The 20,123-nt window shown below is 55.0% G+C and overlaps 7 protein-coding genes across 7 annotated transcripts; 3 read left to right on the top strand and 4 right to left on the bottom strand.

The window, feature by feature from the left end:
* Positions 1-1,772: 1,772 nt before the first annotated feature.
* Positions 1,773-2,610, bottom strand: IE81DRAFT_328628 (hypothetical protein; the record flags this gene model as incomplete). The annotated part of the gene is made up of 4 exons (XM_025515111.1): positions 1,773-1,858; positions 1,930-1,983; positions 2,004-2,122; positions 2,174-2,610. The coding sequence occupies 4 exons, from the start codon at positions 2,608-2,610 to the stop codon at positions 1,773-1,775; spliced, it is 696 nt and encodes a 231-aa protein (XP_025371939.1).
* Positions 2,611-3,311: 701 nt separating this feature from the next.
* Positions 3,312-5,127, top strand: IE81DRAFT_345468 (hypothetical protein; the record flags this gene model as incomplete). The annotated part of the gene is made up of 2 exons (XM_025515917.1): positions 3,312-3,637; positions 3,711-5,127. 2 exons carry the CDS (start codon positions 3,312-3,314, stop codon positions 5,125-5,127), a joined length of 1,743 nt encoding a protein of 580 aa, XP_025371938.1.
* A 3,148-nt stretch (positions 5,128-8,275) lies between these two features.
* Positions 8,276-8,808, bottom strand: IE81DRAFT_254554 (hypothetical protein). The gene is made up of 2 exons (XM_025511337.1): positions 8,636-8,808; positions 8,276-8,559 (listed from the first exon to the last, which is right to left on the bottom strand). The coding sequence occupies exons 1-2, from the start codon at positions 8,726-8,728 to the stop codon at positions 8,356-8,358; spliced, it is 297 nt and encodes a 98-aa protein (XP_025371937.1). The 5' UTR covers positions 8,729-8,808; the 3' UTR covers positions 8,276-8,355.
* Positions 8,809-9,255: 447 nt separating this feature from the next.
* Positions 9,256-10,699, top strand: IE81DRAFT_286794 (hypothetical protein; the record flags this gene model as incomplete). The annotated part of the gene is made up of 4 exons (XM_025511685.1): positions 9,256-9,584; positions 9,668-9,946; positions 10,031-10,292; positions 10,364-10,699. The coding sequence occupies 4 exons, from the start codon at positions 9,256-9,258 to the stop codon at positions 10,697-10,699; spliced, it is 1,206 nt and encodes a 401-aa protein (XP_025371936.1).
* A 426-nt stretch (positions 10,700-11,125) lies between these two features.
* IE81DRAFT_321088 (hypothetical protein) lies at positions 11,126-13,762 on the bottom strand. Its single transcript, XM_025513233.1, has 5 exons — positions 13,032-13,762; positions 12,494-12,902; positions 11,901-12,420; positions 11,355-11,826; positions 11,126-11,254 (listed from the first exon to the last, which is right to left on the bottom strand). Exons 1-5 carry the CDS (start codon positions 13,565-13,567, stop codon positions 11,176-11,178), a joined length of 2,016 nt encoding a protein of 671 aa, XP_025371935.1. The 5' UTR covers positions 13,568-13,762; the 3' UTR covers positions 11,126-11,175.
* Positions 13,763-13,992: 230 nt separating this feature from the next.
* Positions 13,993-15,904, top strand: IE81DRAFT_321087 (Mov34-domain-containing protein). The gene is made up of 4 exons (XM_025513232.1): positions 13,993-14,500; positions 14,762-15,179; positions 15,265-15,424; positions 15,515-15,904. The coding sequence occupies exons 1-4, from the start codon at positions 14,176-14,178 to the stop codon at positions 15,632-15,634; spliced, it is 1,023 nt and encodes a 340-aa protein (XP_025371934.1). The 5' UTR covers positions 13,993-14,175; the 3' UTR covers positions 15,635-15,904.
* On the bottom strand, positions 15,681-20,100 carry IE81DRAFT_321085 (cysteine proteinase). Its single transcript, XM_025513231.1, has 8 exons — positions 19,361-20,100; positions 19,158-19,292; positions 18,904-19,071; positions 18,435-18,823; positions 16,317-18,363; positions 16,221-16,241; positions 16,058-16,149; positions 15,681-15,984 (listed from the first exon to the last, which is right to left on the bottom strand). The coding sequence occupies exons 1-8, from the start codon at positions 19,733-19,735 to the stop codon at positions 15,852-15,854; spliced, it is 3,360 nt and encodes a 1,119-aa protein (XP_025371933.1). The 5' UTR covers positions 19,736-20,100; the 3' UTR covers positions 15,681-15,851.
* Between the last annotated feature and the right edge of the window lie 23 nt (positions 20,101-20,123).

Here is a 20,123-nt window from a genome sequence, read left to right as displayed (position 1 = left end):
ATTTGAATCCAAGAGGGTTATTCAGGGAAAAAATTCAGGGGACGAAGGTTCCTGTTCGACAGGAAGCAGCTGCTATCTTGCCTTCGCTTTCATGACGTCTGATCTACGTGCACGAAAGTTTGGAGCTTTGCAAACCTGCGTATCCACGAGCTGCAGCGGATCCTGCATGACCGGCGGGCATGCCCCCGAAAAGCCCGCATCTCCCGCCGCTGTTACACTCACCATGGGTCGCCGCGGATCATGAAAGCGCGATGCTGATGGTTTTGCCTCTAGCTCCTTTCAGCTTCTCGTTCTCTGCACGTGTGCGGGCAAACCGAATCTGCATCAACGTCACCAGCACCGCGGCGTCACGTCGCGGCGTCTTTCGGTTCCGCCGCTGACGAAGGTCAAACATATCTGCACGCCTTGCCCATGCATGAGAAAAATTAGCGCGTTTCCAAATGAGATGGTGGCGTCTTGGCCCGCAGTTTGCAGCTTTCAACTGCTGCCAACACAGCGTCAGCCCGCACGGATCGCATTCATCGCGCCGACCACGACGCATCTCCTTTTGTCTCTTATCTCGGAGTCGATGGCACTCCTGTTGAGCGACTGCCGCTGTCATTGAAGGATCACGAATGCACATCTGTCAGCCCGAGGAAAAGCTCAGCCTAATCAGCTTCATGCAAGTGTTGGCCGCACCCCTACTGGTCGGGCAACGCGACCGCAGTGGATCGAGCGGTGACGTACATCTGTATCTTCGGAGTTTGGATCACGTATCACAGCTGCCAGTGACTACGTCAGTCTACAACGACGCTAATTGTTGTGAGTCACCGCGAGCACTCTTGACTTTATGCTGGAACAACGCAGGCCAAGCCTTGCTAATTGGCAACCTTGCAGACAGCAGTGCAGACCCACCCAGCGCAAGTCGACATAGGCCCGTTCAGCACAGCCGAGGGCAATGGAAGTCTTGAGTGTACCCTCCGATTGACGGACCGCAGATTGACTTGTGTCCCGTTGCCATAACAGCCGTCGGTCCGCGGCGACTCGGCGACAGTGTACCGCGGTATTCACGGTAGCAATCAAAATTCGTGATTGTGTTTGACGATTGCAACCCGCGCGAAGGGGACCCTAACCTGGCAGGGCTTGCCTACGGCCTCGATCAAGCGCGCTTTGTTCCAGCTGCCACATACCGGTCAATGTGCAAGAAGTCGCGGCCAAACCCACTCTAGTGTCAGCCAAGAAGTCGTGACTGCGACTAAGGATCAGATTGAGGGGACATAATCCCGCGTCCGTATCGAGAGGCGTGCTTCTTGGTTTAGTCGTGAGTCAGTTTGGACGTCCGCCAGGCCGTGGTCTAGGGTTGCCATGGTGGAACAGCAGTCGCTTCTACGGTGTGCAGCGGTCGACATTTGTCGTGCACGTCGAACGGGACTAGGAAGTGCGAGTGCACGTTCGGGACCAGTACGATACCGCTGTGACATTTCGTTGTGCATGCATACGGTTGAGAACGACTAGAGCTTCTCGAGTCAAGTGCAAGGACTTATCCAGTCGTAGGGCGCAGCAGACAAGGGTGTTTCCAAAACTGGAACACTTGTCAGGACTCCAACACGCTCGGGCCAACAAGGACTCTGTGCGGCGATTTCGCGCGATCCCATCGATCAACAGCGCGAAGGGCTCCTGATGTTGGTGGTGACGTGTTGGCCCTCTCGTCCTCTGCCCGTGGGCCCTTCAGTTGTCGCTTCAACGAATCTGCGAAGCTCGTGCTTCATGGCGAAAGTTGCTCGTAGCCGTGATCAGCCATCCATGTCTCGACTCAGACTGGCTGTGCTCTCGCTCTCGTTGTTGGCCTCCCTGGCATGCTTCTGCTGCAGCGGCCAGCCTAGAAGAAGCGATCAGCTTTCATCTATGCTAGCCAAGCCCACTTTGACTACGCACTACGCACCAACTTACATGGCGGATCCAGCACCTTGAAGACGCTAGCAAGCTGCGGCGGATGAGGCGTGGCTGTGGGCGTGGAAGATAACCATGCGCGCCTGCATGAGGAAGCTGCGAGCCGTGCGCCCTACGCTCGGACTCTTTCACCAAGTGCATGGTGCGCGTCGTTGCTGCAAGGCAATTTTCTACGTGCATGAGATCCCGGTAGCTTACGAACGATGTCATCCAAGTTTCTCTACAGTGCACTCATCTCATCCACCGCTGCACAGCAAGGGTTTCCAATGAGCAGCCGCAATCTCTCAACTCAGCATCCTCCGATGCTTGTGACGGATCGCAAGTGAGCGCACGAGGGCAACGTGCGGCCCTCAACAAGTTCGCAGCGATGGCGGAGCGACCACCCTTCCGATCGACCTGCGCAGGCAAAGCAACGAGCATTCTCGCACGCAAAGGCATCAAACACGCAGGAAGGCGGACGGAGAGCGCTGGCTGCGATTGGATACCACTGAGGGGCACAGATCTCTTCCCGTAGCTTCGACTACCCTCTTTCCGGCGGGAGTGCGTGCCCAGCTGCATCATTGATCGAGGCTCAAGGAATGGCCGGGTGTCGTGCTCCGCTGCGATACCGTCCGTCTTGCGTGATCCAATGCGTACCGCACAAGCCGCGGAAACGACATCGCAACCCCAAAGCTGGGACATCTGCGCCGGCCTTGTTCAATCCTTGTGTTACCTACAGAGGCAATACAACGCACACTGTGGCCAAGAGTCACTAATGCATCTTTGCAACGCCATCCAAGGAATGCAAACTTTCTTGTTGCTGCGGACCAGGGTATCATCGAGGGACGAGATAGGGCAATAAATGCAACGACTATGCGTGCTCGGTCCAAGAGCTATCAAGGCGCCCAATCGGAGCGATTCTGTAGCAGCGACGGGTGATTCGACGGATTGCTTCTACACCATTCTCACTTGTCTAGCGCCAATTTCAGTGCCCAAGGTCCGCCTTGGCTCAATTTCGCCACGGAGCCAAGTCTTGCAAATGGATGGAGGGCATGACAGCGGTCCAAAAGTGTGCGGGTCGCTCAGGATAGAAACACTCCCAGCTCAGCTTCGAGAGTCATGACTAGGCGTGGGCAACGTTCGGAAACAATACCTCCAGGGTTGCAATCTACGTTCCCATCAGCTAACCTACTCGGAGTTTGAGTCGCAAATCACCAAAAAGATAGGGGCCGCTTCGTCCCGCTGCCCTGCTCTACATCCTCGAAGCAGCACCTCCGAGATCTTATAAAGACCCGCCTCGCTCGTCAAAGGTTGCTTTGCTTCTTCACCAGCTCGTAGCTGCACCCACTAACGACAACTCCCTCTCTCACGACCGATCCACTCCACCCTCACGATTCGCAACCATGATGGCTCTCACTGCCACTCTTCCAGCAACTCATCTGCAAAGTGGCGTTCAAACCACGCCCGATGGTCAGCAGTGGATTCCTATTCCCGAGCCCACCCCCGAGCTCTGGAAGAATGGAAGGACTTACCACGCTCGACCCGAGCAACCGTTGACGGTGGCAAACCTTCCACACTTGCACGGTGACCGCGAAGCATTCTCCCTATCCGTTGACGCAACGGAGCAACTCCTCACCAATCTTGACAAGCGCCTCTCTTGGAAGGATGTGGAAGCATTCTATCCCATGAGTGACGTCTGGGCTTTCCGCCGCGTAAAGCGACCTCGCAGGTGAGCGCGCGGGGTTGACGATTGTCTCTTGGATCCTCAGCTGACGTCGACTCGCCCCCATTCCATCTGACAGCGGTACCCACCGTCACGAGTACATGATCAAAGGCAGCACATTCCAGCTTCGTCAGGCGCTCATCTACGCTCTGGAGCGTAACGAGATGATGCGCAGCGTCGCAGTGCCTTGCAACAAAGATGCGCCCAACTACACTTCCGTCAACCCTTACCCCTTCCCTCGCATGCACTATGCCGTCCTTCGCGGACACGCCGAGACATATGAGCACCTTATCGACGAAGTCGAGGTCGACAATCTGGAGGACGTCACCGACATCAAGCACGGCAACGGTGAAGATGGTGGCGACCTTCAATTCCCAGGCTTCATGACCGGCTTCACCATCGTCACCAGTCGCAACTCCAAAGAGCAAGGCATGTGCGCGCTTCACTACGTCATGAACCATGCCGTCTTCGACATGGCGTCTCTGCACTACTTCTTGCGCGATATTGATGAGCGCCTTGGTGGTATGGAGCAGCCGCGCGACACTGCTGCACTCTCCTACGGTCCTTACGCGTACTGGCGCTACGTATGGCCCTACACCGATGAAGGAAAGGCCGCCGTCAACTTCCACCGTGAGCGCCTTACCGGCCTTCAACACTCCGCCAAGGCCTGGCCACCCGCGCGCACCACAGGTTGGATGCGTGGCAACGACCAAGGATGGCTCACCAAGGACAACCAAGATGGTCATTCTACCACTCAAGATCGTCGACCACTCGCTCCCACTGGAAAGGAGCAAAAGGGCAAGTCCGGCGACTTCCGAGCTATTCGAGTTCCACATATCCTCAAGCTACGCAAGGAGCACGGCATCGCACCCGCCAAGGCCATCAAGACTGCTGTCGCGCTGTTCCACGTGAAAGAGACCGGTGCCTACGAAGCCGTCTTCTCTCAAGCCGAAGGCGGCCGCATGGCCATCGACGTTGACGGCCTCGATTTCAAGGGAGCTCGCGGCCCCATGGTCGAAATGGTGCTCAACCGTGTCGCCATCCCTTCGCAGAACGAGACGGTGCTTTCGCTTTTCAACCGTGTCCAAACTCAACAGGCGGCTCTGTCCAAGCACTCGCACTACCACCGTGGTCAACTCGTGCAAGAACTTGAGAAGACCGGCGATGCCCATCAGTTCGAGTCTTGCGCACCTCGTTTCCACTACAATTGGGCGCCGAGAATGCCACCCACATCCGATCGCATCAAGCTCACCAAATTCGAGGGTCGCTCGGATCTCGGCATGGCTCTCGTCTACCGCCTCAAGGGTGACGATGAGCTCGTCATCGAGCAGTCTTGGGACAACGCTCAGCTCAAAGAGGAAGAGGTGGAGCGCATCACGCGCCGCATCCTTGCTGCCGCAAAGTGGATCTGCAATCCCGAGAACTGGAACAAACCTATCGGTGAATGCAATTTCGAAGCTCACGACGACGCCTACGTGTACCAAGGACTTCCTTGAGCCGTGCAGAGCATCACGATACGCATGTCTACCAAGTCTTCCCCCCCATTTCAAGCATTCCCAATCGTCGCTCAACACTGTACATGTACTGCGCGTTACCTAGCAAATAGAGTTAGCAAATAGAGTTTGATTTAAATCAATACATCCTTCAACGAGATATCGGCTTTCTACGCCCACATCTGACGACCATGTGCTTCCCGCGCTGCTCTGGCGAAAGCACCTCGAACGCGAAGTGCGATTTTGAACTATCTACTGGGGCGAGCGACGGTCACACTTCTGCGAAAGGCCTAGCGCACCATGTGGGTGTCTGACCTGCCAGATCGCCTCCTGATAACAGCAGGCAGCCATCTTCTCGAGCTGGCACTGCGCATGCTTTGTGGCAAATCGCAGCCCATGTATTCTCGGCCCACGCTTCGCTAGACCACTGCGCAAGGGAAAAGCGCCGGAGCTAGTTTCCTTCCGCAGCAGCGCCAAGCAAGCATCTCTGCATGCTGCACAGAGCTGTCCAAGCGCGTTGGACTCGGCGTCACGAGGCATTTGCTGAGATGGAATGGCGAGCTTGCACGCGCAGCCAGTGCTCCATTCAATGGCCTGCCGGATTGTTTGGCAGCAGCGCCGTGCAAGAGCTCCAGCGGCTCCGTCACTGAAGATACAAAGCTACTATCGCAGCTTCGTGCGACCTCACTCGAGACTCGGCCCTTCGGTGTCTTGCTTCCTACGAAATTAAGCTCGAGGTTCTCCTGGCATGCGCCGTCCGACATGCGCCAGCGCCAATGCGCTGAAAGCCGCGCGAAGACAGCGTCCTCTTAGCGGCGAGCCTGCAAAGCTCTCGAAACTCTAGTTGAGCTAGATGGCACTTCTGGTGTTGCGCAAAGTCGCGTACCCTCATAGCAGCGACATTGCCGGCTGAAGCTCACTCGCCGGCTCAATCCCTTGTTGGTCTGTCCAACCGCCGAAGAGGTGTGGTGAAAGTTTCGAACGTCAAGGACTGAACAACTTCTGCAATTTGAGCCTAGGAAGACTATAGCTCGACTGATGCATGGGAAGACTACGATTTTGAACTTGATAATCGAGTTGCAGTAGCCTCGGGAGTGGTCTTCCGCCAAACGTCCCGCGGAGCTGAGTAAAGTTCAGCGCACTTGTAACTGCTGAGAGATGGGCATGCGGATGCCTGCGCGTCGGGAGATGTAGATCGTTCGTTGCTGAGGGCGCCTTGCGACCGGCCCACGCGTTCACAGAATCGTCATCGATACTCCATCTGCTTGTCTGAACACGTTTGCTTTTGCAGATAGAGTTGGAGCTTCAGCCCCTTGCTTTGCGATTCTCGAGCACCGTGTCCACGAACAAAGCCCGCTACACAACCCTCCAATGACGGCGCATGCTCCTTTCGGATGCTGCGTCAAAAAACCTTTGACCGTCAGAAGTGGTAGACGCCCAGGATTCCCGAGGTAGACCGCGGGACAGGCGTTCGTGTCATGTTCGGACGACACACCGCTCTGTCTCCCTGCCTCCGATCAGCTCAAAGCGAAGTCAAAGACGAAGTCGATCCACTCGCGTGACAACGCGAGGCGGCCAGAACATCGTTTTGCGTCGACTTTCCAGTCATGAACATTCCTCGGGCATTCTTTTCTACAGCATCGCATTGACCGGCGTGCATGCGTCGGACGATTTGATCTGAAATGATCTACTGAAATAAGAAGCTAGCAGCAGCATCGACGTTGCCCCCAGCGGCATCGAGCAAAGCTACAGCCTGTTGATCTGTTGCGCCAAGGTCTTTCAGAGCTTGGATCGACTCGGCAGGCCACTTGGCACCCACATTTCTGGAAGCAGGAGTCGCAGAAGGTGCGGAGGCTGAAGACGCGGCAGCTTGGGTGCTCGAACGTGCACTTGTACTGCCTGAGGTGGCAGATGAAGACCCTACTCCTGAGACTGGCTGAGACCCAAGGATAGCTCCGCTTCCAGGGAATTGTGGTGGAGTAGGGCGAGTAGCAGGCGCGGACGCTGAAGGGCCACCGACACTTCTCCCTGATGCGCTCGCCTCAGACTCCTGCTCCTCTGCAAAGAGACGAGCATTCTTGGGAAGCTGAAGAGGACGAGGTCAAGTCAGCGTCTCGTAATGAGAGCGTCAACTCGTTGCTGTCTCACCTCATGTTCGTCCAAGAACCTGATTTTGCGCTGCAATTGAAAGACAGTGTTCGATTTGAGTAAGATGCCCCTCAGCGCTCGATCCCGAGGCAGCCGGACGTACGCCATTGATGATTAGTGCGTTCTGTCCAAGGTCTATGCTGGCTTGATAACGCTTGAGCATATCTGTGCATAGTATGGATGAAGTCGCAATGATTATGCTCAGCATCGTGCACCTTGGAACCTGCCCTACTTTAACTCACCTAGACCGAAGAGCAAATCCACGTCCTTCCCCTCAATGACAGTGAGAGAGACAGGCAGGAACAAGTCTTCCAACTTCATCTGTGAATGGGGATGACAACGCTTTAGCTTCATCAAATGCAAACGCTTGATGTTGTGATGCTCCTCGCCCAGCTCACCTGTGCTGAATGAATACGACCCAGAATCTTGGCTGTTCCAACACCCCGGGCGATGCCTGAGAATCTGGTGTCCAGCAACCTCTTGATCCCGCACTTCTCCGCGCATTCTGGGCTCATGATCGTCATCTGAGCGCCGCTGTCCACAAAAGCCTTGACCGGCGTTCCATTGATTTCAGCCTGAACGTAGAGCATGTTGACGCTCCCAAATGCTTCTGGCATATTCTCCATGGCCGATTCGAGGTTCTCGTAGACTTGCTGTTGGCGTATGGCCTCTTCTATTTTCGCTTGAGCTTCCACATCAAACTCGTCTGCTGCTGCTAGCTCCATCTCGGCCTGCTGCTGCCGACGTGCCGCTTCATCTGCTTTTTGGCGCTCTCGCCGCAATTGGCGCAGAAACTCGGCGGGCGACTCGAGAGCGGCGTGGAGATCGGGTGACGTCTGTAAGGCGAGGAACAAATAGACCGTTGAGCATACAGATAGGCTTCAAAGGAATACCCTCACCTGAAATGCTTCTTACCTGTTTGACCTGTTCCCTCATGTGAGAGTTGCTCAAGACTTGTTGACGCAGTTGCTCTGCAAATTGCTCCTCACCCCTTTGAATAAAAAGTTCAATCAGCGTGAGTTTGACGAATTTGAAGCTACACATGTGATATAGGCATCAGCACGTTTTCTAATCTCGTGGCACTCACTCTCCTCCCGCAGCCCCTTGGCTCTGACCTCCTCTTTGACCAATTGCTCCACTGCCGCTGGCCTGTCCCGTGGGCCTCTTACCAATCACGAGCAAAGAGTCCTGGTTGAGTCCTTGTGACTCATAGCTGCTCAGCGTCTTCGTGGGATCCAGGGGCCGACCATCGAGTAGTACAGCCTGTTCTTCGGCGGGAATGCCGATCTGGAAGCAGATCGGACAAGCTGATGCGTGAGCAGTGTCACGAGAGGTAGAGCGCATTACATGCGCTATGACTCACTACATCCTGGACCTGCTCACTGAGGTCCTTGACTGTCTTTAAAAGGTCCACTTCGACCGGAAAGGAATCGAGATCCGTCACGATGACTACCATCTTCGCAAATGCCGCGTTCAGAGAATTCGTACTGCTCCGTGTTCAAGTGGAGGTCTCGATCTTGCGCGGGTTCCTGCAGCTTGTATTGCTCTTTGAGGTCGATCCACAATCATATGAACTCGAACGCTGACGTGGTCTACAAGAGGTGGTGTTGGATGACTTAGTTGTTGCGGACGAAGCAAAGGCGGGTGCTCGCAACTACGGGCAGGGCGTACTTCAATCGCGCTGATGCGCATCCTGTGTAGGCTAGCGCATATGACTCACGATTGCTGCCTTGCCCCGCGAACGCAACGCGCGGCCCGCTCCACATTCGGAGCCGTGCATCTCCCGGCCGGTAGGTGCCACACACGACTACAGTAGGCCAATTTTTGGACTCTACCCAAAATGAAGCTACTGCTGGTCAACCTTCCTCTAGTTCATGCCTCAATAACCTAGTCATCCTACAATACAGGTACAACCCACCCGGATCACGCTTCACATGCCCTGACATCTTCCGTGGACACGAGTCGTCTCGCTACAGCCTAACAATGGCTCAATTTCCGCCAAGTGGACCCTCGGTCCCACCCATAGATGGCTCTTCAGTGCCCAGCGGCCCGAGTAGCAGCTCAACGCTACCAGAGCCTCCCAAGGCCACGTCAATCTTGCTCATTGGCATGGCAGGTAGCGGCAAGTCGACCTTTGCGGGGGCTTTATCGCGGTCTGCAACTACCTCTGAGGCTGTTGCAAGCAAAAGCAAAAGCAAGGATGAGGAAACGCAGACTTACATGGTCAATCTGGATCCTGCTGTGCTCAAGACAGGCTACGAACCCAATGTCGACATTCGGGACACGGTCGACTACAAGAGGGTGATGGAAGAGTGCGTGTCGCCGGATCTTGCACTTGCGCTGGCCCGCTCATCTGAGCTGACAAGCAGCCGTCCCGCTCCTCGTTCACTCGCAGATACAATCTGGGTCCAAACGGAGGCATTCTCACTTCCCTCAACCTTTTCACGACAAAGTACGACCAAGTACTATCCATCTTGGAAAGAAGGGCGCAAGAGGTGGAATACATCGTGCATGACACGCCTGGACAGATCGAGATCTTCACTTGGTCAGCCAGCGGATCCATCATCACCAGCGCTCTGGCCAGCTCTATGCCCACTTGCGTGGCGTACGTCATAGACACACCGAGGACAACAGCTCCCGCTACGTTTATGAGCAACATGCTCTACGCTTGCTCGTGAGTTGCTGGACTTGGGTGCACCTGATGGCCTCGGTCTGCTTGCGGGGCTAAAGCTCATGTCTGTTCACGTCTTCCGCACAGGATCATGTACAAAACTCGTTTACCCTTCATTCTGGTCTTCAACAAGACAGATGTCCAGCCCAGCGCTTTCGCAACCGAATGGATGTCGGACTTTGAAGCATTTCAAGCAGCTTTGAACGAAGGAAATGCAACAGAGCCTTCTTCTGTAGCCACTAACAGACCGGGTTCTGGAAGGAGGAGGACAGGAGAAGATGCTGGGTATATCAACAGCTTGATGAACAGCATGGCTTTGGTTTTGGACGAATTCTACAGCAATTTGAGGGTGAGTAGCTCGAGCGGACACTTTTCGAGGTTGCGAGGATTATGCTCAGTCATGTGTGTTCCGCCTTGCAGACCGTTTCTGTGTCATCAGTGACAGGTGAAGGTCTGCCTAATTTTTTCAAGGCAGTCGATGAGGCAAGGGCGGAATACTTGGCAGACTACAGGCCCGAACTAGAGCGACTAGCGAAAGCTAAAGCCGAAGCGAGGGACAAGAAGAAGAAGCAGGAGCTGGAGAGGTTGATGAAAGACATGAAGATGGGAGGTGCAGCGCCTAGCAGGGGAGGAGTCGGTAGTACGGCAGGCGATCAAGAGGAAGATGAGGGATCATATGGGGACAGGTACGAAGGTGATGGGCAGATCATCGATCCTGTGAGTAGTAAGACCCTGAATTCCGAAGGCACAGACTAGAGATGTACTCAAGCCTGTGATCATCGACACGCAGGACCCGGATGAGGAAACTGGCACAGACGCCATGGGCTGGAAGAACCTGAGGTCCCAAGCTGAGCAGAGGCAGACGGGGCCTGGGTTTGCGACTTCGATAGCTACAAACGACCCATTCAACGATGGAAAATGGCCGAGCATTGGGTGAACAAGTCATTCTCAGCCCTAGCTAGTCTTGCGATCACAGTTGGAGCAGTCGAGCATCCCTCTCATACGCGTCATAATTGGACATCCACACCCTCCCTGCTCGAACGCGATTCTGTTCCATCGACTTGTGTATACGATGTTACGCGTCGTCTTGACCTTCAAGCCAGTCACAGCTCAGTCAAGGTCTCGATTGTCTGTAGACAGCGCATACAGCACGCAATGCCTTCCGTAAAGGCGTAGTAATGTGACGAAGATAGGCATTGCGCAGCGAGGCGGTACGTGAGGGGTCATCGACGCTACGACCAAATGAAGCTTGCAAACGAGCCCGATGCCAACCCGATAGTGAGCCAGAAAGCCAGGATGGTACCCGCTAGTCTGTTGATGGAGAGCAATGAGACGCGCGTACCTTGCTTGTCAGTCGCTTTGCCCGAATTGGACGCACCATCGGCGCCTGATACTAGGCCCATCCACTCACGCTCGCTCGTTATCTTTGACTCCTTCTCGACGTGGCCCTACGATCATGATAGAGGTGCTCAGGATACCGTTGGACAATCCGAGCAGCAGGACAAGCACGAAAAAGATCGCGTCTCCCAGCCTCGGCTTTCTTTCTCTAGCGACTGCAGCCCAGAGTCCGTCGTCTGAAGCCGCAGTGCTCGCAGCGGCTGTAGTGGCTGCGCGAATCGCAAGGGTAGCGATCGAGCCGATTCGATCTGATGACGGTAGAGCCAACGACGTCGAGGTGGCCTCTGCTGGTTTTGTGGCTCCTTGACGGCTCACGTTGCACATGGGCAGCATGCCTAAGAAACCTTCCCTCATGCCTGCCCAGAAAATGATAGCTCGTCGACTCTCCAGCAGGAAAGCTTTAGGCAACAATGAAGGCAAGAGTCGGCCCAGCAGGTCAGAAGCATTGAAGACCAAGTAATGCAGGGCCACAAAGATCAGTGGATCTGTGGAATTGAAATGATCGAGGGCCATCAGTATGTTCATTGAGCTGGCGCGGTATGGAGTGCTCAGCACGCACCTCTCCATAGCGGCTCGGGTGCGGAGGGATCCAAACCTGGAGCTCTTGGCCATGGCCTCACACGACTCGTAAGCGCAGGAAACAGCGCGAGCGTGACTGTGAAACACCAAGCAATCGCCACGCTCAGTGCGACGAGCTGGCTCTGGACAGCCCTGAGACTGGCTGCAGTGGTCCTCCACTTGCTGGGCATGAACCGTGCAAGGCCTGCACCAGACTCCCAGCCCTTCGCCCTCGGGTCCGCAAGCTCGGGAGTGGTCGCTGGCGAAGGGTTCGAGTTGAGGGCGTTGCCGCTGCGACCATGTTGAGCTGCAACAACTCGGTACAGAGCTGAGCGGCTGAGAATCTCCAGTACGAGCAGAGTGAGCAGCATGAATGCGCACGTCCAGACGTAAAAAATGAGTGCCGAAGCTCGAGCTGAAGCAAATGCCGGTTCTGGTTGCTTCCCCAGAGCAAGTGCAGCTCGGCTTGATCGAACGCTGCTGACAGTTGCAAGAAGCTGGATGAGCGAAACGGCTGCGGCCTTCACAGGTACTCGCAGAGTGTATCGATCAGCTTGCAAGAAATTCGAGCCTGGTGCAAGCTTGCCGACTCACAACAAAGCCTTGACCAGCCAACATGGCGCCCATCGCTTTGCCGCCAAAGAGGGACGAGATTGCAACCACGGCATTCTGCAAGTATGCTGTAGCGATAGCCAATACAGCTGTGACGAGCATAAGAGTCCAGAAGGACGTCTCACTCCCAGCTCCGTCTGCCTTTGTCTGAGCTTCTGCGGCGGATCCACCGATCCAAACAGTGATCAGCGATAGGGTGATCAACACGACTACACTGGACCAGACCGTGCGTCGATATGGCGAGACGCGTACAACACTAGCTGTTGCGTGAGCGCCAAAGATGATGGTGGCCACATTGTAAATGGAGATGATGTACGACATGAAATTGTCCGAGTGCGTCGTGGCCGCAAAGAGGCCTCGATAGTATTCCGAGGGCGTAATCAATGCATTGCTGCGTGCAACATCGTGAGGGGAGAACGGACGGGCAGATTCGGCAAGCAGATCAGCTATCATATGCGCCGCTAGGGCTCAGTGAGCCCCTCTTGCTCCAGGCTCTGTAAAAGGCTGAGTAAGCACTCACAATGGCAAAAGCACAGCTGCGCCTAGGACCACAAAGGCCCCATATACGCTAGACCTCTGCATGGAAGAGAGAGCTGACCATTCGGGAGTGAGCTCCGCGCCGTATGCATCTCTTGCCTGAGATGGCGGAAGTGATGAAGCTGCCACTGGCTCTTGAGGATTGCGTAAGCTGGTCTCGGGCGTGCCAGCTGCTGGATTGACCAAAATGTGTTCGCTAATCGCATCTCCATCCCCCATACCCGCATCTCTTTCGTGCTCGACACCATCGGCAGCAGGCAGGAGCGCTTCCCTGTCCGCATCATCCTCGTCTGCGTTCTTTCGCGCAGACAAAGAAGAAGGCGAGCGTGGATATGAGCCTCGAGTATCTCGAGACCACATGTTGGGCAGGTGAAAGGTAAAACGATTTGAACCAGCAGATGCGGGGGATCTGAGAGATCGGTTCGAGTTGCCGGATCGAACCGAATCAGGGCTGCCCGATCGATGTCGGTGGGAGGAGGAGCCTGGGACGGATAGTCGAGAAGGCGTGGGACGAGACATTGGATTGGGGGATGTCCGGCTTGTTACGTACGTGTCGCCTCGACAAGTGGAGGGCGGCCAAACAAATGGTAATGCGCGAATCCCGACCTCAGGGCAGTGGGTTGCTTGAGGGCCCGCGTACGCTAAGGTGACGGACGCAACCTTGCTATCAAAGATAAACGGTAATCTAGTTCATGACCCATGGGTTGTAAGTCTTGAGTTTTGAGTGCAAGGCCAAGTCTTCGTCGACTCCAGACTAAGGAGCGCGGCGCGATTTGGTTACTCTGGTGCGGCGCTGCCATGCATGCGCGATCGGATCGGCCACACCTTGGTCTCTCAGTCACGTGGTCATCATTCGAAGCTGCCTTTCCGGCATGCGTGCGCTCAGACCTCTCTGACGCGCAAGCGTGTCCCTTCGAACAGCAGCATGCAGCGCATATGTACACCGCTCGAATCCGCCGTCAGAAGGTCGCAGCAAGCACTCCACACCCTCTCGCCATACCGTGGCCAAGCATCTCCAGATTTTTCGTCATTCACATCGCATGCACCCGAGCGACAGATCGTAAAGTCTCTGGCAACTGACCGTCCCTGGACCCAATCCGCAACCACTGGGCAACGCGTCTGCCACAATGCCCACTGCTACATCAACATCCGCACCGGGCGGTTCCACGAGCGAGCAGCCCGTCGTGCTCTCGACAATCTCTCAGCAAGTCAATGTGCATCCTCTCGTCCTGCTATCAGTCACGGACCACGCTTCGCGCGCAGCCACAGGAGGTCGGAAGAGAGTGGTGGGAGTGCTTTTGGGTCAGGACGATGGCAAAGTCGTCAATGTGGCCAATAGCTTCGCAGTGCCTTTTGAAGAGGACGAAGGTGCTGGAAGCGAAGGGAAGAGCACCTGGTTTTTAGATCACGACTACATTACTAGCATGATGGAGATGTGCAAAAAGGTCAATGGTGAGTGCAATACGAAGGTCATTGTGGGTAGCGCAGACGATGTAGGAGACAGTTCTAGATGACGTGGGTCGCGCAGCTATATCGCGTCGTACCTATACGGTTGCTGCGCGAACAGCAATCTAGAACCTATGAGATGAAGCAATGACCGTCTTCTCAGCCAATCGGTGCTCGGAGGTACCTTGTATCCAGCTCGATATCGGCGGCCATGATTTCAGTGTCGCGCGTGACTTACCCCGCAAAATCTCGATACTCCTTTCCCAGCGCGAGAAAAGATCATCGGTTGGTATCATACTGGCCCTCGGCTTCGAGCATCCGACCTAGACATCAACGACCTTATGAAGAGATTCATGCCAAAGCCCGTCATGGTGATCGTCGATCCGCGTTCTAGAGATACCGGAATCCCAACGGACGCATACATTGCCATAGAGGAGATCAAGGAGGATGGAACAGCGGCGCAGAAGACCTTTGTGCACGTGCCTTCGAGCATTGTGGCTGAGGAGAGCGAAGAGATTGGTGTGGAACACTTGCTGAGAGATATTAGGGACACCACTACCGTCGGAACGCTCAGCACCAGGGTTGGGGCTCAGTTGTCTAGCTTGAGAGGTTTGCTCGCGAGATTGCTGGAGATCCAAAACTACCTAGAGCTCGTATCATTGGGCAAGATGCCCGTCAATCACGAGTGAGTAGAACCCGCCCTCAGTGTTGTGAAATTTTACAGCACGTGCAGAGGGGCCGACACTTACCGCGTGGACGCCTCCTCTCAGAATCCTCTTCAATGTGCAAGACATATTCAACCTTTTGGACAGGACGACAGAGGCTCAACATTTTAGCACAGCAACAAACGATCAAATGCTGGTCATTTACTTGAGCAGTCTGATCCGAGCCGTCATCGCACTGCATGCGCTCGTCGAGAATAGAGCTCAGGTGCGTCGCAAGTCTGCTCCTTGCTCTGATCTGGATGAGTCTGTCCTCAACCAAGCGGTTGCTTACTTTGTCTTTCTTCTCTCGCGCCAGAATGCAAAAGGCGAAGAAGAGGACGGCACAACGACAGGCGAAGCGAACGGCACCTTGGGCGGCAAGAAGGAGATTGGAGATGGCAAAACATCTCAGAAAGAAGGGGAAAAGAAGAAGTAGTGTTGCTATACTCGAGCAGACAGGGTCAATGCATGTATTTCGAAAGAGGTGCGATACGTGTCAGCCGGCCCTGGTGTCCTGAGCTGTCAAGTTCATGGGAGCCAGATCGTGTCTGCCTGCGCCCTAATGGGTAGCCGTCACGAATTCGGATTTGCAAGCAGCATGTCAGGCTACGGTGGGTACATATTGAATTGCCTTTGAGAGGATGTATTTGCCATCATGTAGTAGGCGTAGGTGTACGCTCAAAAACGTACACGTACGCCAGTTTCACAAGTCCCTTTACGCCTACTTCTAGATGAGCTCCAGATGAAGATTGGCTCGAAAACGGCGCCTTGACCACTTTTTCGTCGCTGTGAGCGTGAGAGTTGCAGGCAATCAGGAATCGAGAACGTATTTTAGACAATGCTGATGGCTTACACTCACTTGAACAGAACCCATTGAGCTTCCCCGGCTGGGGCGTTTCCCAGAGCAGATCCCGACGCCGCGTCTTCGTCATGTCTGATGTGCGCGACGTACTGCAGACGGAGGACAGAGAGCATGACTGTCAAACACTAGCAAGCAAGACTTGATACCGAACGCGCCTCACATGTCCGCTGTGTATAGATGGCTGCAACGGAGGAGGGCAAGGCCCGTCATTCAGCTGAATCTTCTCAAAGGAACGTGACGTCGCGCACAAACTCACCCCTTTGTGGGAGATGAAGCATTTGAGGGAGAAGTTGGCGGGAAGAGCCGCTGAGCCACCGACCGGAGGCGGTGCACTCGACGTCGAGCTAGGGCCCGCTACGCCATCTGCAGAGCCATCGATCATCTCCACGTCCGTTGCTGTGCGGCTCTCAGGGCCCGCTGTGGTCGCATCGAACGCAGAGTAAGCCGGGGCAGAAGACTGCTCCTCTTCGCCAGGATCGCCACCGTTCTCGAACAGCCATCCCACAGCAGCATCGGCGTTTCCATTGCTAATTCTCAAAGCTTTCCTAGCTTGGTTCTTTGAGAATCCCATCTCCTCAAAGATGCTGTAATCCGCAGTCGGCGTCGCAGTACCGCTCTCGGCTACCGACGCTCCACCAGATTCATTTGACGTGACGTCCGCCGGCGCGTAGGGATCAACTCCAGCAGCTGCGTATATCGCTGCAATCTCCTGCTGCGCAATCCCGTCAAAGTCTTGTGCGATGTCTACAGCAGGATCTTCATCAGCCGAGAACGCCCAGTCCATAGCGACTTCCGATGCGTCCCATCTCCCGGTCTGTCTAAATGCTTCAAAGTAGGCGTTCTGAGCTCTGCCTGGCGACATGCCCATCTCGATGCCTTCGCTCAGAAGACCTTGATCGAACTTTGGTCCGCTCCAGTTCGACCACTTGCCAAGATCCACAGACGGTGGAGGTTGGGCAGATCCTTGTGGCGTGTTGGTGGCAGCGGCGGGCGGCGGATCATCTTTTGGCTCAGGTAGTTCCTCTTCGTCGTCTCTCTTGCCCGTACCCAAGTACTTGTCCAAATTCAGTCCTTCCAGCGGGACGTTGATAGGCACGTCTACCTTCTGTGGCACCCAGTTGATGAGCTGGAAGCGCCGCACCTGGATCGAGAGCACGTCGGGAAAAGAGGTGAACAAAGTCTGCTTGGTTGCAATGACGTGCTTTTCGCAGGCTGGACAATGATACTCGAGCTCTTCTGGAGCGGTGAAGATGTCCAAACACTCCTGAAGATCCACTTCTTCGTACTCGATCTGGTTGAGGGATCCGCCAGTCTGGAGCGAGTCCGCTATCGCTTTCTGAAACTCGGCCTCCTCTTTCGCCCGACTCTCAGCATCTTCCTCATTGTTTGCTTCGCCGATCAAATTGATTGGATCGTCTTTGGTTCCTTCTGCTGCTAAGCTTTTCGCCAACTGCTCATCCGCCAGAGACTGTGCCTGCATGTCAGAAGCTTCATCCTGCGCAGCAGCGTACGAGTCAGTTTCGAGCTCGTTGACAGCATGGGGGCCCTCGACTGGTGCTTTGCCTTTTGCCTCCTGCGCTCCTTCCGGACCTGGTATATCCGAGCGAGGCGGCGTTGGCACGGGCGTGGTGTCATCTGTTTGCATAGCGTCCGAATCAGGACCATCTGGTAGAATGTCGGTGGTCACTTCCTCTCTGGGCGTTGGCGGTAACACCACATCATTGACCACCTGATCGTTTCCAGATTCCACAACCTCAGATATTTCAAGTGGCTTGAATTTGGGTCTAAGTGGAACGGGGAGGCTGAGACCAGCATCCTGAGCTTCAACGGTATATCGCACCCGCCTGCACTCAGTACATTGTAGCCTCGACTGGAGCCCAAAGCTGAAGATTCGCGTAGCGTCGTCCGAAGGTGCGCCCTCGATCTGGATAACATCTGTAGCGATCCTCCGAGTGTCGCGCTGCAAACAGCTGACAAGGTGCTTCAAGAATTCATCGGCGTCTTGCTGTCGCATTGTAGAGAACTCTGAGTGACCTCGCCCTATCAGGCTCTTCAGCATGCTGGGCTTGATACCATCTTGAAATACGGCCCCCTTTCCTCGGTTTTTCGTCGCTTGCTCAGGTGAGGGAACTGCATAGCGACCGGAGAGCAGTCCGTCAGCCAGCTTGCCCATCTGACATTCGATGCAGTTGGCGGGTTGAGGATTGGTGCACGCCGTCGTGTGCGGTCGATAAGCGGTGAAATATCGAGCCTTGAACGTCGGTAAAGCGAAGACAGCTTGCAAGACAGAAGCCATGTAGCAGCTGAGCATCGACGAAGCATATAAGCATGACTTAGGCGCACGCATCATCTGCACCTGGCGAGCATTACTCACCTATTGCCCAGATTTTTCAGGCCAGTCAATCCGGGCCCAAAGAGCGGTTGCAGCTCTTTACCATCGTCGCCAGTCATGTTAAAGTCAAAGTTAATGTTCTGCTCCAAGTTGAGCTCAGTCATGCTCTTCTCTGTCTTGACGAGTCCTAGGGTCGAGATGCCGAGGTGCTGAAGATGTTTGGCCAAATCGGGATCCTTGCGCTCATCGTCACAAGCGTAGCAATATATATCTGCTGTTCCTTCTGGGGTAATGGTGCCCTGCTTGACAGAGACAGGGTGGCCCGTATCCTTGAAGTGCAGCATAGCATGACCATTTCCCCCCAAGCCACCGAATTGTTGTCTACCGCAGGACACCGCACCACATGTCAAGCAAAGCCAGAGATTGGCGGTCTGGCAATCATTTGATGGCGGGACAAATCCGGTCAGCAACGCTGCGATACTACTTCGACAAGCACCTGCATTGCACTTACAAGGTCACAACGGCTGCATTTACCCTCATTCGAGACCTTGGTGGCATCAGCCTGCTGCTGCAGATCCCTGGTGTGTTGACAAGGCTCGATGATCGCTTCCCAGGCTTGAACCTCGTTCTGCTGAGAGGAGGACAAGCTGCGCACGATTGAATTTGCTACTTCACCCAGCTAAGCGCAGATCGCACGAGAGCACGCATTGATCATCAGAAGTAGGTTTGACTAAGTTGCTGGAGCCGGAGGGCCACCCCACTCACCTTGCCGACTTTCTCGAGCAGCCGGCCGTTGACTTGGTCGCAGGCCATACACTTGACTGTGGTCTCATACGTCCAGTCATCCTCCTCTTTCCGCGCCAGAATGGCAACTTTCGAAGGAGTGTCTTGAATTGGGTTCTGTGAACATAGCGGCTGCAGCATAAGCAGCGCAGCCACATTCTCGATATTTCATTACCATGACTCACCTCCGATGGTTTCCTTCTACGCTTGACGTTGCATACGATAGGATGCCAAGTTTTGGAAGCGTGAGCTCTAGCATGCTCTCGATCTTTATTGCCTACACAGCCACCATTGAAGCAGGATAAGCAAACATCGATACCATGTTCCTCTTGGGAACCATCGAAGCACAAGGTGCATTCATCCTTGTGCACGTCTTGGCCTGCTCGAGGCGGTGCTAGACCAGGCAAGACCGCCGCGACGTGAGGGCAAGCGGGCAGGTTTGCCATCGCTGCGCTGATGGAAGAATTGAGTGACGAATGGGTGCGCAAGGAGAGCCTTCGAGATGCAAAGCCTTGGTTGCTGGAGTCGAGTTCGGTTGAAGGGGATCTCGAGCGCTTCATATGCCTCAGGAATGCACTGCTCTGCGGTTCACTTTGGCAAAGGACGTCCGTCGCCGGCTCCTGGCAAGATGATGAAGTGAGCGCAGCGCGAAAGAGGGTCTTTCAGACTTCCTCGCAGTGCAGCAGGTGAATGTCGAGCTAGGAGCACGGTAGTCGCACCAAAGCTTCCTGAGTCGAGCTCCACTTTTGTCAAGGTGAAAGACCCGATGGTGACACCCCACCCCAAGTCGGGCAAAGAGAGGTACGAACGTTTCTGTTCGGCGTCTGTAGCACAGCGAGAGATCAGATAGTACTTCGAGGATGCGCAGTCAGTACTCGTCAGCGTAGAGCATCGTGAGGGCTGGCAAGAAGGAGTCAGAGTCGTGGATGTGCGAGCGCTGACCTTCTC

The sequence above is a fragment of the Ceraceosorus guamensis genome, assembly GCF_003144195.1.
Source record: "Ceraceosorus guamensis strain MCA 4658 unplaced genomic scaffold IE81scaffold_9, whole genome shotgun sequence".
Lineage (NCBI taxonomy): Eukaryota > Fungi > Basidiomycota > Exobasidiomycetes > Ceraceosorales > Ceraceosoraceae > Ceraceosorus > Ceraceosorus guamensis.
The sequence above is the reverse complement of the archived record's forward strand: the minus strand, read 5'-3'. Positions and strand labels throughout refer to the sequence as shown.

Bases quoted from the DNA above. Each gene is read 5' to 3' on its own strand.
- IE81DRAFT_254554 (XM_025511337.1), bottom strand. From the start codon at position 8,728: ATGGTAGTCATCGTGACGGATCTCGATTCCTTTCCGGTCGAAGTGGAC. The intron at 8,560-8,635 runs GTGAGTCATAGC...ATCTGCTTCCAG, and splicing joins GTGAGCAGGTCCAGGATGTA to ATCGGCATTCCCGCCGAAGA.
- IE81DRAFT_321088 (XM_025513233.1), bottom strand. From the start codon at position 13,567: ATGTCTCGTCCCACGCCTTCTCGACTATCCGTCCCAGGCTCCTCCTCC. The intron at 12,903-13,031 runs GTGAGTGCTTAC...TGTTGCACGCAG, and splicing joins GCAGCTGTGCTTTTGCCATT to CAATGCATTGATTACGCCCT. The intron at 11,255-11,354 runs GTGAGTGGATGG...CTCCATCAACAG, and splicing joins GTCAAAGATAACGAGCGAGC to ACTAGCGGGTACCATCCTGG.
- IE81DRAFT_321087 (XM_025513232.1), top strand. From the start codon at position 14,176: ATGCCCACTGCTACATCAACATCCGCACCGGGCGGTTCCACGAGCGAG. The intron at 15,180-15,264 runs GTGAGTAGAACC...GCCTCCTCTCAG, and splicing joins AAGATGCCCGTCAATCACGA to AATCCTCTTCAATGTGCAAG. The intron at 15,425-15,514 runs GTGCGTCGCAAG...CTCTCGCGCCAG, and splicing joins TCGTCGAGAATAGAGCTCAG to AATGCAAAAGGCGAAGAAGA.
- IE81DRAFT_321085 (XM_025513231.1), bottom strand. From the start codon at position 19,735: ATGAAGCGCTCGAGATCCCCTTCAACCGAACTCGACTCCAGCAACCAA. The intron at 18,824-18,903 runs GTAAGTGCAATG...AATGATTGCCAG, and splicing joins AATGCAGCCGTTGTGACCTT to ACCGCCAATCTCTGGCTTTG. The intron at 16,242-16,316 runs GTGAGTTTGTGC...CCTCCGTTGCAG, and splicing joins GCTTCATCTCCCACAAAGGG to CCATCTATACACAGCGGACA.